Source organism: Pimephales promelas, chromosome 3 (genome assembly GCF_988280905.1).
Source record: "Pimephales promelas chromosome 3, fPimPro1.hap1.1, whole genome shotgun sequence".
Taxonomy (NCBI): Eukaryota; Metazoa; Chordata; class Actinopteri; order Cypriniformes; family Leuciscidae; genus Pimephales; species Pimephales promelas.
Genome location: NC_142771.1, coordinates 27507051 through 27520872, shown reverse-complemented (window position 1 = coordinate 27520872; position 13822 = coordinate 27507051). Strand labels below are relative to the sequence as shown.

At 36.0% G+C, this 13822-nt stretch overlaps 1 protein-coding gene across 3 annotated transcripts in view; it reads right to left on the bottom strand.

Moving 5' to 3' along the window:
• LOC120490134 (syntaxin-binding protein 4) overlaps nucleotides 1-12434 on the bottom strand; it is a 38672-nt gene extending 26238 nt beyond the window's left edge. For 2 of the 3 annotated variants that reach the window (XM_039687527.2, XM_089128644.1), the window contains exons 1-2: nucleotides 3981-4125; nucleotides 2080-2153 (exon numbers count right to left, since the gene is read on the bottom strand). In XM_039687527.2, coding sequence (XP_039543461.2) covers nucleotides 2080-2153; nucleotides 3981-4048 — 142 coding nt within the window. In that variant the 5' untranslated portion in view covers nucleotides 4049-4125. Of the gene's footprint in view, nucleotides 1-2079; nucleotides 2154-3980; nucleotides 4126-12217 lie in introns of those variants that run through there. The other variant, XM_089128643.1, reaches the window with a different exon arrangement.
• Nucleotides 12435-13822: the final 1388 nt, after the last annotated feature.

The window sequence follows — 13822 nt, the reverse complement described above, 5'->3', positions numbered from 1 at the left end:
CAGTTTACAAATCATTTCGATCGGATTGAAAAGGGTGGTTTAGTATGCCTTTTCTAATCCAAACGAGGGAACATGTTGAACACTGAAACTGAAAGGACGACGTATGACACGCAGAACGAGCTGTTGTTCCTGTTGAATAAAGTGTCATATAAATGAGTGACCCGTCATTCTATACTTCTCCTTTCACTCAGCGCCTGTGAAGTCATGCAGGACAACGTCCCACCAGTTCTTGTTTCAGATTATCATCCACAGACACTGGTTTTAGGTTTTTTTACTGTGTGATAAACACAAGCAGTTCAGTTTCATATGTTCATAGTCTTCAAATTATGACCAGAAATGGATAAATATTAAGTCTACTCTTTAAAACAAATAACCAATGTAGGAGAATGGTTATTAAGTGCAAACAGCAAAAAACTTTGTATATTCGTCCAGTGTACACACGTCAGAAATGTATTCTGATTTGAAGCTTGTGACTTATAAATGCGCACATAAACCCGATCACGTTTAACGTTCATGTAAACTACAATACATTCAGATTCATGATACATGATGGGCTAATGTAAAAATTTCTTAAATTCATGAATTTTTTTGTCATTAAGGGAAATCATCTTGTCTCAGTTACAAATTTGACTGGTAACTCATATTCAATGCTTTTTCCCCCGCCCTTTTGTATTTATTCCATTGCATAGACCAATTGTATGTTCAGGGATGACAGATTCATAATCAGATATTAATGACTGGATGTGACTTTTGATACATTCTGTAAAAATAGCTCTCCTACTGTCTTTGTCCTATCAGTGTGGCTCTCATGAAAAAAAAAAAGTGAAGACCACTGCACTAGACGAACATCTGAACATTGCTCTGCGTCTTGTGCTCGAGACCCTGCCTTCTTTTCTATTCATCAGTGCTGACTTACTATTGTAACAATTATGTGTCTCGTATTTTTAAAGGGATACTCCCCCAAAAAATGAAAATTCTGTCATCATTTATGCCTGGTTCAGATTACATGATTTTTTTTGTCTGTTACGATAGTCACTGTGTCAGATTCCATGATTTTGACTCCTAAAATCTTGTCGTGTCATGGATGAGAAACATGTCAGACTACACATTGCTTCCTTACCAGTCATCGCGTGCCATCTTTAACGAGGTGCGTGATGTCATCGAGAAGGCGAAACTAGTAGCGAGTGACTTCCGGAAACAAACGTAACGATGAAGCGGTGAGTGTTGTATTGGCTGTCCTGTGTTCAGAAAAAAGTAAAAAAAAAGAAAGAAAACCCGACAATGGACACGTTCCTGGATTGCTCGAAGAGGACAGTATGGGCTGTCAATCCTCCAAAGAGAACTTGAGGTGAAATATTGTTTTCTTATAAATTTTTACTTTTAGCACCACCGTCTCTCTTTCGTTAAGCCATTTTTTAAAGTTGTGTACGGAAAAGCTTGTGCTCCTATTGGTCAACCTCATACATGTGACGGAACCCGTCGTGGACGGCCGTTAAAAAAAAATTAAACATGCTAGTCTTTTTGTTGTGATGTTGGGAAGCATCGCAGACGCGACGTAGGTTGTCGCCCACTCTGACACACTATACGAGATGATACAATCGAATCTTGCGGCCCGACGCCTGTTGTCGTTTACGAATCCCCACGACACACTACATCAAACGGATCGTGCCAAAATCGGGCTAAAATCGTGTTATCTGAACCAGGCATTACTCACCCTCAAGTTGTTGCAAACCTACAACATAGTATGTTTTGTTTCTACTATGGAAGTCAATGGTGCCAAACAACGATTGGTTCCAATCATTCTTCAAAATATCTTCCTTTGTGTTCAGCAGAAGAAAGAAACTCATACAGGTTTGCAACAACTTGAGGGTGAGTACTGTAAATGACAGAATTTTATCCCTTAAGAGCCCGAACGTATTCTGTGAACTCATCCCCTAACGATTTATAATAATTTGCCTTCTGAAGTTGTCTGCACAGACTGAAGACAGTGTTTTAAATGATATCGAGATAAGATAGGATATTCAGTAAATTATACAAACACACAAATGTTAAAAGAGGAACATCTTATGAGGCACCTACCTAATCCATTCTCACAGTCTGTAAACTCCATAGAATGCACTGCTCGATCTACTCCATACGGACCCATAAGTGTCCTGTGCAGCACAAAAAAGGTGGAAACATGAAAAAAACAACAACTTAGTAACATAGTGAGACGTGTTTGATTCAGAGAAATAATCAAACTTCTCTCTGAATTCAGTTAAATTTGAAGCAGGTCACATTCATCTGAATCTGAATATTGTAAACAAAATTGTCACTGTACATGCTGTGCTTGTGGACTGATATTAGCATCAAGACCAGTTATTTCCAGTGGGGAATCAGTATTAATTATTTAGCATGAATGTCCTGCTTTGGACAGGCTCCTAAAAATGTACTCGTTCAAACGAACTCAGAATCTGTGTATGATTCTGATTTTTGAGTCACGTAACAGGGATTAAATTTACTTACGCTCTTAAATCATTAAGTAAAATGATGTTATTAACTAAAGAAACTCAACCTTGTAGGCAATGGAAATGCTGTTACTATGCAATTGAAAGAACAAAATGTTGTCTTTTCGTAGGAAATACAGTATATCAGAACACCGACAGGGCCTTATGTAGTTTACCAGCACTACACCATAAAGATTACAAGCATCCACCACAATCCAGTATTTCCTGCAAGCTTGGTGCACTGACCTTGAAACTGTACTTTACATTGTCAGAACCTAGACTTTGTCTGAGGCTCAAATTCAAGCTAAACATAAACAAGAGTTATGTAACAAAGTGTGTGCCCGCTGTCCCCAACACAGCGCCTTCTAAAACAGCCTTTTAAAATGATATGAAATTATACTTTTCAGGATTGTTAAAGTCAACTTGTGATTTTAATAAAATGGCTATTGCAATCTTTTAAATGTATCAAATAAATATGCTTAATGCAATAATGTATTACATACACAATTTGATATTATTTCTAATTCAAAGAATTCAGAAATCCTGAAACTAAAATGATGCTTATTTTATTCCAACAATAATTCTAGTTTGTTGACAGTAAGAAAACAAAAACGTGCGCATATAGTTCCACGAGTTTATATCAAGAATCGTTCCCAGAAATGGTAATAACAAAAAACAGTCACAATCACCCTAATACCTTGAGTAAATATTCATCATATATATATTTTAATGATTTCTTTTAGTTTTATTGTAATGAAAATATAAAAGCTAAAAATTATTTAGTTTTGCACTTCATGCTTAACATCATAGCCTTCTCCATTCAGATTTTACGAAGTCGTGATTGTGAGCTCGTGCATTCATATCATTCATCATGCATTCATAGGGCGTTCATATATATTTTTTTACTAGGAAACTAGTATTTACAATAATTTCGATAGTATGTGAAGGCACCATAAGCATCAAGAAGTTTGATACTAACCTCTGATCAAAACAAAGTTTCATGAATACCATGATGCATGGATTTAGTGAGTAGCCTACTACGCACAAACACATAATCTCCAGTTGATTAGAACACATTATTAGTACATCCTTTAAAGTGTTGTGAATTATTCAAAATATAGCGGGCAAATAAATTAAAATATGCCCTTTTCAAACTATAACTACAGTCAGTGCAAATGTGTAGGTTATCTAAAAAAAATGGTGAAGAAGCCGTCGTTTAACGCATTTTACCCACGTTGTTCATTCTCTCAACACTCATGTTAGTAAATAGCAACATGCACGCTTTATAAGTGACACACCTGAGCACAGCACAGGTAAAATAAAGTACCCAAAAGTCACCGAAACCTTCACTAGAGGACAAAAGTGACAGAGCGCTTATGTCGACGTTTCTCTCGAAAACCCTCGAGCGCTTATCACTCACTGGAACTAATGAGCAGAAACAAACGAGACACAATGCAGCTCAACAACCACAAAATGACAAAACAAACGTTTTACCTGCTAATCATAACTGCTCCCTTGTACATGACGGAAAATGTTGGCATTTTTAAGCGGTTTTTGCGCATCCAGCGACGCGTAGCGTATGCCCATTCCTCTCGTGATCAGCGCCTCGCGGAGGTCCGACACAGCGCGAGCCACATGATTCACTGCTACAGTCAGCTCTAATACAGATGATCCTAAACATCACCAACTTTGCCCACAGATTAAATCTTATGCAACAGAAATGGGGGATCGTGTTTTTTATGTAGATATTGTAGAGATAGAGATTTTTTTGGCCAGTTTAACAATGACTGAACAGGTGGTTCTAAAACTGAGAAACAAACAGGCTATTCACGTTTATGAAAGTAAAGATTTAACGTGATATAAAAAGTCTTACTGACATTACGCTATTTTAACCCATGGGGTCTTTCAAGGACACCGGGGCACAAGTCTATTATAGAATGTTGGTTTTCTTGGGCATCAATTCAGACCTGATTTGGGAATTGAAACTGATAAGCTACTTTAATCTATCGATATCTATGCAGAGTCTCCTGACAAAACAAAGGATGAACGAAACAAAATAATCACACTGGGATTAAGTCCTTAGTCTAGTGAAGAAGTAGATAAATGTTATACTATATTACTACAATTAACTGTATATAAATAAATATTAAATAAAAAAAAAATAAAAAAAATTGCTGCATGCATCATCTGAGTTGGCAGTCTAAAAAATATATCATTAAATCGACCTTACTACTTTTGGTTACACCAATAAACGTCATTGGTAAGAGTCAGGTCAGACAGAAATAGCTCCTTAATGACATATTTTCATGTTTACAGTATCCTACTGAAGGATGGTGTGGAATCACAGTCACACTAACACTAGTTATTTTATGAGTCATGAAAAAATAGGAAATGCTAATGCTTTGGGTGGGAAACAACATTTGTGCAAAAGCAGAAAACTCTAAATCCTTGTCAACTCAGAAAGACATATTTAATCTCTCAACCATTTCTATTTTTAGCCAGCGTTATTGTCTATGGTCATCCCATGCGAAGCAAGAGTGCTTTTCTCTCATGCGGCAATCAGATTTATACATGGGTACTTGATGTAAAATTACACAATGGGTGGATTACACTGTCCAAATTTACTCAGCTTTTTGTTTTCTTACAATAACATTTTTAAGGTAGCCTAAGTGGATTGAAAAAAACTTTCCTTGAAAAGACTAACTGCATGCATAATGTAATGAAGAGACAACCTGTTAAAAGAGATCATTGTCATTTAGTCCTCAACAAATAGTGTTGCTTGCGTCCTAGTTAGAGTCAGAGTGACACTTTGTTTTAAATGCATTGTCACTGTGTAACTCCTCACTGTCATTTACCTCGACACATGTCCGACTTGAGCTAAAGTCCAAAACAATACACAGCACATGGTGTTTCAAAAAGCTTCTTAGCGTTTGCTTTAGATTTTCTGTTGTTTGATTCATACCTGTAACAAAACAGCATCATGGATAATGTTATCAGGCAACGTGGAAATATGTGCATTACTTGTTATTGTCTTAGCTAATAATGTAAATAATGTATCTGCTGCTGTCCACAATCTGTCAAGTCCCTATGACAATCAGTGTGACCAGACTAAGCTTTCTTGTACCAAAGTCACAGGCTGTAATGACATAATTTGTGGACTAGCTTTTACACACACGGCCATGATAAGCTCAAAGTGATCACACAAACTACACAGACTTACAGAACTCTCTCATGAGGTTAATACGTCAAGTGTGATTTGCACATTCACATATCAAGTCATGACTGGGCAGAGTACTTTTTAGTGCACAATAATCTGCAAGGACAACCTGTCAATCAACCGCGTACAGCACAGTTATTCGACCCTGCTCCTGGGGAACCACTGTCCAGCAGAGTTTAGCTCCATCCCTAATCAAACACACCTGAACCAGCTAATCAAGCTTGCCAGGATCGCTTGAAAATCACAGGCAAGTTTGCTGAATCAGGTTGGAAATAATCTCTGTAGGATAGACATCTGCGTACAGGGACAATTTATGGTCCAATGAGATCCCTGGGCCCCGATCCTCAACCTCTTCACAGACACCTTATCCAATGTTAAACTACAAGAGAGGGATTTGTCTACAAAAAAACAGAAGAAATGTGGACTATAAAACAATACTAAAAATAAAAAAAATAGTAGCCTACACAAATCTTACGCATTTTTGTGTGCATACAGGTGTGCAATCTGTTTGATTGGTTGTACGTTTGGGCTCCTTTGCATTGATTGTTTTGTTGAAGTAAAACATTTTAAAAGGGTATAGTTCACCCAAAAATGGTTTCTTCAAAAATCATTTCCTCACCCTAATGTCATTTCAAAACTGTAAGACTTTCTTTCTTCTGTGGAACATAAAAAAAGATATTTTGAGAATTGTCCCAGAGTTTTTTTTTTGTCATACAATGGATGTCAATAGGCGCCAAACATTCTTCAAAATGTCTGCTTTTGTGCACCGCAATGTAATGACAAAAGGGGGAGTAAATGAATACAGAAAATTTATTTTTGAGGAAATTATCCCACGAATGTCTCGTGCCATTTATATGGTAGCGTATATGGTACGCGTTTTTCGCTTGCATATGATACGCACTTTTTGGCGTATAAGTACGAACTCCCCACCCCCCTTCCCCCTAAACCTACCCAGGGGGTTTTCAGTGTGTAGCATAAACATTTTTGGCGTATAAATGCCACGAGAAATGACAATCGTGGTATAGATATGCACTTTCATGAGACTGTGTTTACACTGACTGACATTTAATCGAATAGGGCATGGGGTTCCCCACATTTTGTATGTCTCTCTTATTTGACACACTCATTTGAGAAGTGGGTTCCATTCAACTGTAAGTGTGCTGCGAAGTGGACTTAAAAGGGTATTTCGCCATCTTATTCCCATTCTTGTGTTCACGCGTCTGTTCACGGATGTAAAGTGCGTGAGATGTGACAGTTACAAGTCAACTATCATCATTACGGGTTAAATAAGATAAAAAGCCATATTTAATATAACCAACCATAGCTACAAACATATCAATTAGTTTAGGGCTTTTGAATTTGACAGACTAAAGTTAAATTTCTTAAGTAAAAAAAGAAACGTCTGTCATCAATTACTCACCCTCAAGTTGTTATATCAACGATCTATGAATTTCTTTCTTCTGCTGAACACAAAAGAAGATATTTTGATGTCATCCAATGACTTAGAATTTTTGTCCAAACTATGGAAGTCAATGGGACCCATCAACTGTTTGGTGGTCGGACCCTGTCAAAACATCATGAGTGATCAAAATCATGACTGATGTATTACTGATGTATTTGTACACTATATGTATTATTATAATGAGTCTGTGATGACTGAAATAGAATAGTTTTCATCTCATTTGTTATAAAAAGGCAAAATATGCCTACATTTATAAAGCCTAAAAGGCTATAAATATCCTTTCAGAGCAGCCACTGCGATGCAGGAGACAGCTGTTCTTTATTCAAGAATCTGCCGTATACGTGAGGACGGCAGAACAGTAAAGCTCGGGCAGAATGGCAGATATTTAGCACTCGAAGGCTTAGCAAAGGCTTGAGAAAATTTGAGATGAGCTATTGCAATGTTCCAGAGAACAACCTGGAAAATCCCACATTTTAAAATCTGAAATCATCTTTTATGCATCAGACAAAAATATTGATGAATATGTAACTCACTTATGCTGTGTCTGCAGTGTCTTTCATGTAATATACCAGCACTGAAAAAACCCTCCAACCACCTCTGATCCACACTGCCTGTCAGGCGTTGGCAGATTACATAGCGCTACAGAGCAACATGCTCTAAAATTTGACAACACATCTATAAATTTACTGGAAATGGGTAAGTAAAAGAGTGTTGCAGTTGCAGTACTTACATTGTGCTGTAGTTTTTTTTTTTCCATTCAAGTTTTGGATTAAGGTGGATATTAAATTAATGTAAATATTTATACTAGTATCTAAAAACTTCACTAAATCTTGCTCTGAAGTATCATTTATCTCACTACTCAAGAATCTCAGAAAGCCAACAGCCGTCACCCCTCGCTGAAGCTGTAAATCCTATGAATGATGATTCATGACAGATTGTCTGTCCATTTGATTTCTCATGATGCAGATAATGAATTCACATGGACAGTTTCTACATTCATTGACATAGAATGAATCTTTATGGTGGTTCTAAATCAAAGTGTTGAGGCCAACAAGAATATATATTATAATTAGGCTTATCTGAAATGGATGTTTTACAAGGGAAAATATTGTTTTCTGTCTTCAATATGTTCATTCTGATTACAAATTGTAAGAATTGTAAACATATACACTGGGGTTATCCACCTTGCAATACATGCATATATATTGGTGGAGCAAACAAGTGCCATGAAAATCATTGTTTTAGGCACAACGATGGTTGTGTTTAAAATATTTGATAAATGCAATTAATAGGTTGTGTGATAAATGTTTATGGTAAAATAATGCGATTTTATTTAAAATCCAATGATCCTGCAGTGACAAATTCATTTTTAAAAGTATGAATATTCTAAATTATCCCAAATAATATGAAAACTGCATGGTTAAAAAATTTGAATGATATATGATATCTGTAAATTCTTGGATTCGTTCATTGTTTTGTTAAAAACGTGTTTGTGTTTTAAAGCAAGTCTTCATTTTAGGATTTAGTTTTCAAAAAAAAACTTTAAATGTCACTTTTTGTAGGTGGATTTTGTAATTTTTGAGATATTTATTCAGCAATGTTTGTTATTGTAAATAACACATCTATATTTTATAAAAGAGCATTTAGCCTACACTCGAAGGACATCATGTCAGCCCCTCAAAAGAAAAAAATGTATTTGTGTTTATGTATGCAAATACATTTATGCACCATACTCCACAATAACATACAAATACTATCCCTTTTCCTTCCAGAAGCCATGGCAACTAGGCAACTACCCATTGCATCGGAAGTTTAATCACCAAATCTGCACAGTGGGTTGTTATCAGATTATCGGATAATCCAGTCCACATTGAGAAATCATAACAGCGGAGCGGCGGAGATGCACTACGTCATGTCTGTTTTTGGCCAGTCCCGCTTCTTGTTTTTCATCTAGGAAAAGCTCAGTAAACGTGCCACCCATTGCAGTAATGAAGAATGGGAAATGAGAGTGGCAGCTTTACTCAGGAGCCAAGTTTCCATGCTGGACCACCGAGTGTGGTGAAATGGGTTAATCTGAAACAGTCTGACAGGCCAGTCTGACCTGTTTACTAACAGCTGCAATCTGGGCCCATGACTGCCCTCCATAGGTAACAAACAGAAGCGCATCCCAGAAAATGTCACAACGTATCATTATCCACTTTTTATCATACTTGATATGGTCAGCATAAAAACAACATTGAATGGGATGAACAATCATGAAGGGATTGTTGAAATTGTTTTCCTCTTATTACGGAAGGACAGATATTGTAATTTAATGAGACGGCTTTGGAGCATGAAGTCTATTTTTTATCAAATCAGAGAAGAAGAAAAAATTACATATTCACAGAATATTTTAAACTGACAAAATATGACAGATAAACATTTAATGACAATAAGGTGTATGTCAATATTAAGCACAGGTCCATAATGTATATGTTTATGTTATTTTTATGGTAATTTATGGACTTTGCTGGACAACTAATGTAAAAACATGCATTTTTATGAATCAGTGTTGCAAATAGCATAGAAATCAATAAACCACAACCAAGCTGACACAACAGACCAGTTAACAAGACCTTATTATTAGGCAGGACTGAGACAAACAAGATAACAAAACAGCAAAGTCGGCAAAATGACTAAGTTGATTTATTGATAACGCACTGTAAAAAAATATTGTTGGTTTAACTTAAAAAATGAAGTAACCTGGTTGCCTTAAAATTTTAAGTTTATTGAAATGGAAAAATTGAGTTAATACAATGAAGAAGATTGATTTAATCAACAGAAACTCAAAATATTATGTTATCTGAACTACATAAATATTTAAGTTGATTTGACAAAAGAAAAATGTTGTAATTATATATCATGAAATTTTTTTTTTCAGTGTGATTGTTAGTGAAAAACATGCAAAACTAAATCAATAAAAACCATGCAGAAAAAGATTTGTTATACGATGTGTTGTCAAAATATAAAATCAAGAACTTTAAAATAATGTTTTAAATATATAACTATGTGGTGTTAGCTGATGCATCTGCTCCATAATAACAGTTTGCATCCAACACAAATGATTCTACTCATTAATTGCACATATTTCATTTAATTGCACTGTATTTAAACATCACACTGAACTCTTAATGATCCCTTACTTGCTTCATTCATTTATGTACTGTAAGCACACTGTGTGCCATATAATGCTGTCGAGTATTGCACAGACGGTCACAGATTCATGCAGTTACACTGAAAAAACCACAGGCTGGTAGAGGGAGCCCTTTCCTGTAAAACTTTTCTACAGGTCCAAAACTTCTACACTGGCTAGAATAAATAACATTTGAGTAATAAAATTATTGATGAAAAAGTGATGAAGAGTGATGAAAATACAATTCTTTTCTTCAACACTATGAAGTTCAAGTCCTGCTCATTCAATGTTAAACAACATCAACCAAGAATAAATTAAATCCAACCAAACTGTAGTATCTTGAGGAAAATAACCTTGAAAATCAAAAGATTTACTTGTACTTGTGTTATAATATCATGCAGCTTTAGTTATATTTAACATATTTTATTTTGTTACATTTATAAATATTATTCTTTCTGCGAACAACATGCTTCAGTTGTTCAGACTGTTTCTTCAGGTCATCACTACCGGTCACCAAACTCTAAATTTAGCACGTCACCGGGCAGATTCATTCTCAGGTAGGCTACACAATCAGCTATTCCTATGTTTCATGGCTATAATATGAAATGAATGTGCCATCAGTAGAATATTCAAGAATGTTTCTTTCCACCTGTCATAGCTAGCGCACCTGCTATGATCCCTGATACTGGTGATGCAACTACTGACTTTCATTTGAACTTGATGGCTGCTGACGATCATAAACAGTGTTAAGAGTGCCTGTTCACCTTACTTAACCTCTACATTTGGGTAATGCCTTTAGATGTAAACAAACAAAAAATCTATGCCATATACTGTTCTCAAACTGGGGTCCGGGAACCCCATGGAGGCGAGAAAAAAAAGATAATTTACCTAAATGTAATTTTAGGACTGTCAACGTTATTGTGGTAACTTAAGAAATTTATTAAATATGTTTAATACTGTTTATGTGCATTCCAAAACATTTTTAATCACTAATCTTATATCAGCCCCGGTTTTTAAATGTAAGAAATCATTTTTAAAGGTTTTAACATTTTACATTATTCTTAGTGGGTAGAAATAGGCTACATAGAAAACAAACAAATTATCCACATATTGTTTTCATCGTCTCTATTGCTTTATTACACTGACAATATCAGTTAGCTATAACCAACAACAATTATTTAACTTAGCTAACAACATAGCCTATTGGCTTTATTATATTGGGGTTAATATTTTCCGTAGGCCTACTGAAAAAGAGTTTTCAGTAGGCTACAAATGAGCCTAAAAGATATGAAAATATAAATCTGCCTTTATAGCCTATTATAATCGGCTGCAGGTTCTCTCGCAGGGGATCATCATCTTTGGGGTCCTCCTTGGCATAAAAATCTCTGGTCTAAAAGAAGATTAAGATACGTATAACTTCAACTGTATAGGCTATATAAACGCAACACGTTTTTGTCAGCCTACTTTTTGTTTAATAATTACAGGCTATTACGGACATTGCCCACGAACTTGACGTCTCAGTTTTTGACGAGACAGTCCAAAATATCTATTATCATTACTCAAAAAATGTCAATGCCACAAATCTGAAGCATACCTAATCTTTGTTAATCCTGAAATATGTTTGAAAATGCTCAGAGCTACTCTGTGGAAATAGCGAAACCTCGTAGTCAAGAACATTGTGTGAACAGTAGCCTTATGTATACAACTACTACATGCTCTCTTCATTAATAATGCTGATCTTTACTTGACACATATACACAGTCAGAAACTTAAGTCGTTTACATGAATACTTGTAGAGTTTAGAGTTTCATTTAATTGCAATGGGAAGGTGGAAAATAATAGAGAGCATGCAAAACTCTAAAACCATATTCAATTCTTACCAGTAAATGAGCGAAAGTCCATCAAAACGCTCGAGCTGTCTTCCCCCGGGGTTCAGATAGGACATTGCATCCAACTCAAATGTTAAGGTTGAAATAGCCTGCTCTGGAAACGGAATTATATGCTGCCTCCAAGTACCACAGACACATCACCGCGATTTCATGTCATGCTTAGTTCGCGAATGCAGCCTCGCTCAAGAGTCAGCGTTCATTCAGCATTAAATCAATGTTACAGCAACTGCCAGAGGGGAGAGAGAGAGAGAGAGAGAGAGAGAGAGAGAGAGAGAGAGAGAGAGAGAGAGAGAGAGACTCAACTATGCCAGTTTCTAATCTGTAAAACACGTGGTTTTCATGCTGACCTGGTCGTCTGTTATACAAAATCTACATCTTGGCGACAGTAGCCTACTCTGGTGACATTACTTTGAATTTTACAAACTACAGGTAGGCTAATATATGTGTTTACTGGGATGTGTGTGTCTCTGGCTGCCTCTCGAGAACCATGAGCTGTCTAGAGAGCATTTTAGGGCATCAGTGTTGCTGAGATAGGTAACTAAGCTTTGATTGGTTAATACCGAGAATCCGAGATATACTTTGTGTAGGCTTATGTGCAGTCGGACTGAGGTATAAAGCCAATGACCGTTCAGCTTCAGGTAATTGAGATGAATAGTGCGGCTGTTGACCTGTTCTAAGAGATCCACTGCACTGCAGCCTAAACACCAGAAGGGTTTCCAATTTCCTCACATAGACATTTGTTTGTAACACCAATATCTGTCCCTGTAGCTTCATACGTAAGCCAAATAAAGTCTACATTTGTTCTTTTGGTGCATGAACCATCACTATTTGTAATTACTTTAATTAGAACTCCAAACCAGTAGGCCCATAATGTAACGGGATCTACAATACCTTTTACCAGTGGCATAGGTTTGTTTTTGAAATTGGTGGGGATGGGGACATCAATATATAAATATAATTTAAGTTTTGATCAAAGTTACTGCTAGGGATATATTAGTGTCATTGGATATTAGGGACAGGTCCCCAGCGTCCCAACTAAATTCTATGCCCCTGCCTTTTACATACAAGAAGGATCATGGGTATAAAATGTGTGTTTGGTGCTTTAGAACTAGTTCTGCCATGAGGTAAGTTTGTGTGACAAACTTATAAACGACACTACTATGTAACTCCTCCTCCATTTAGGCCTATCAACAAGAGAAATGAGGCGAGTGATTTGTGTGTGATTGTGTAAATTCATCAAGTCTTAACGAAATAGGATTTGCTGTCTTTTTCTTGAGAAACTCTGATATAGTAAAAACCGTTACACACAAATACCATGGTATTTACTTTCACCTATTGCAGTTATTGTTACTAATGTACAAACATAATAAATTAATAGAGGCCAAGGACTCAAATAGCATAAAGAACCTTGAATAAGTTGATATGAATCAAAGCAACACTCCTGGTTAAATTAAATTTGTTTGTTGTTGTTCTTTACAAAATATGAGTTTAAGTTTATTATAAATTTATTAACAAAAATAAATCAGAAAATTTCCCTTTGTCTTATTTGAATGACTTATGTTGGCTTATGTTGAATTTTCAACATTCCATCAATGT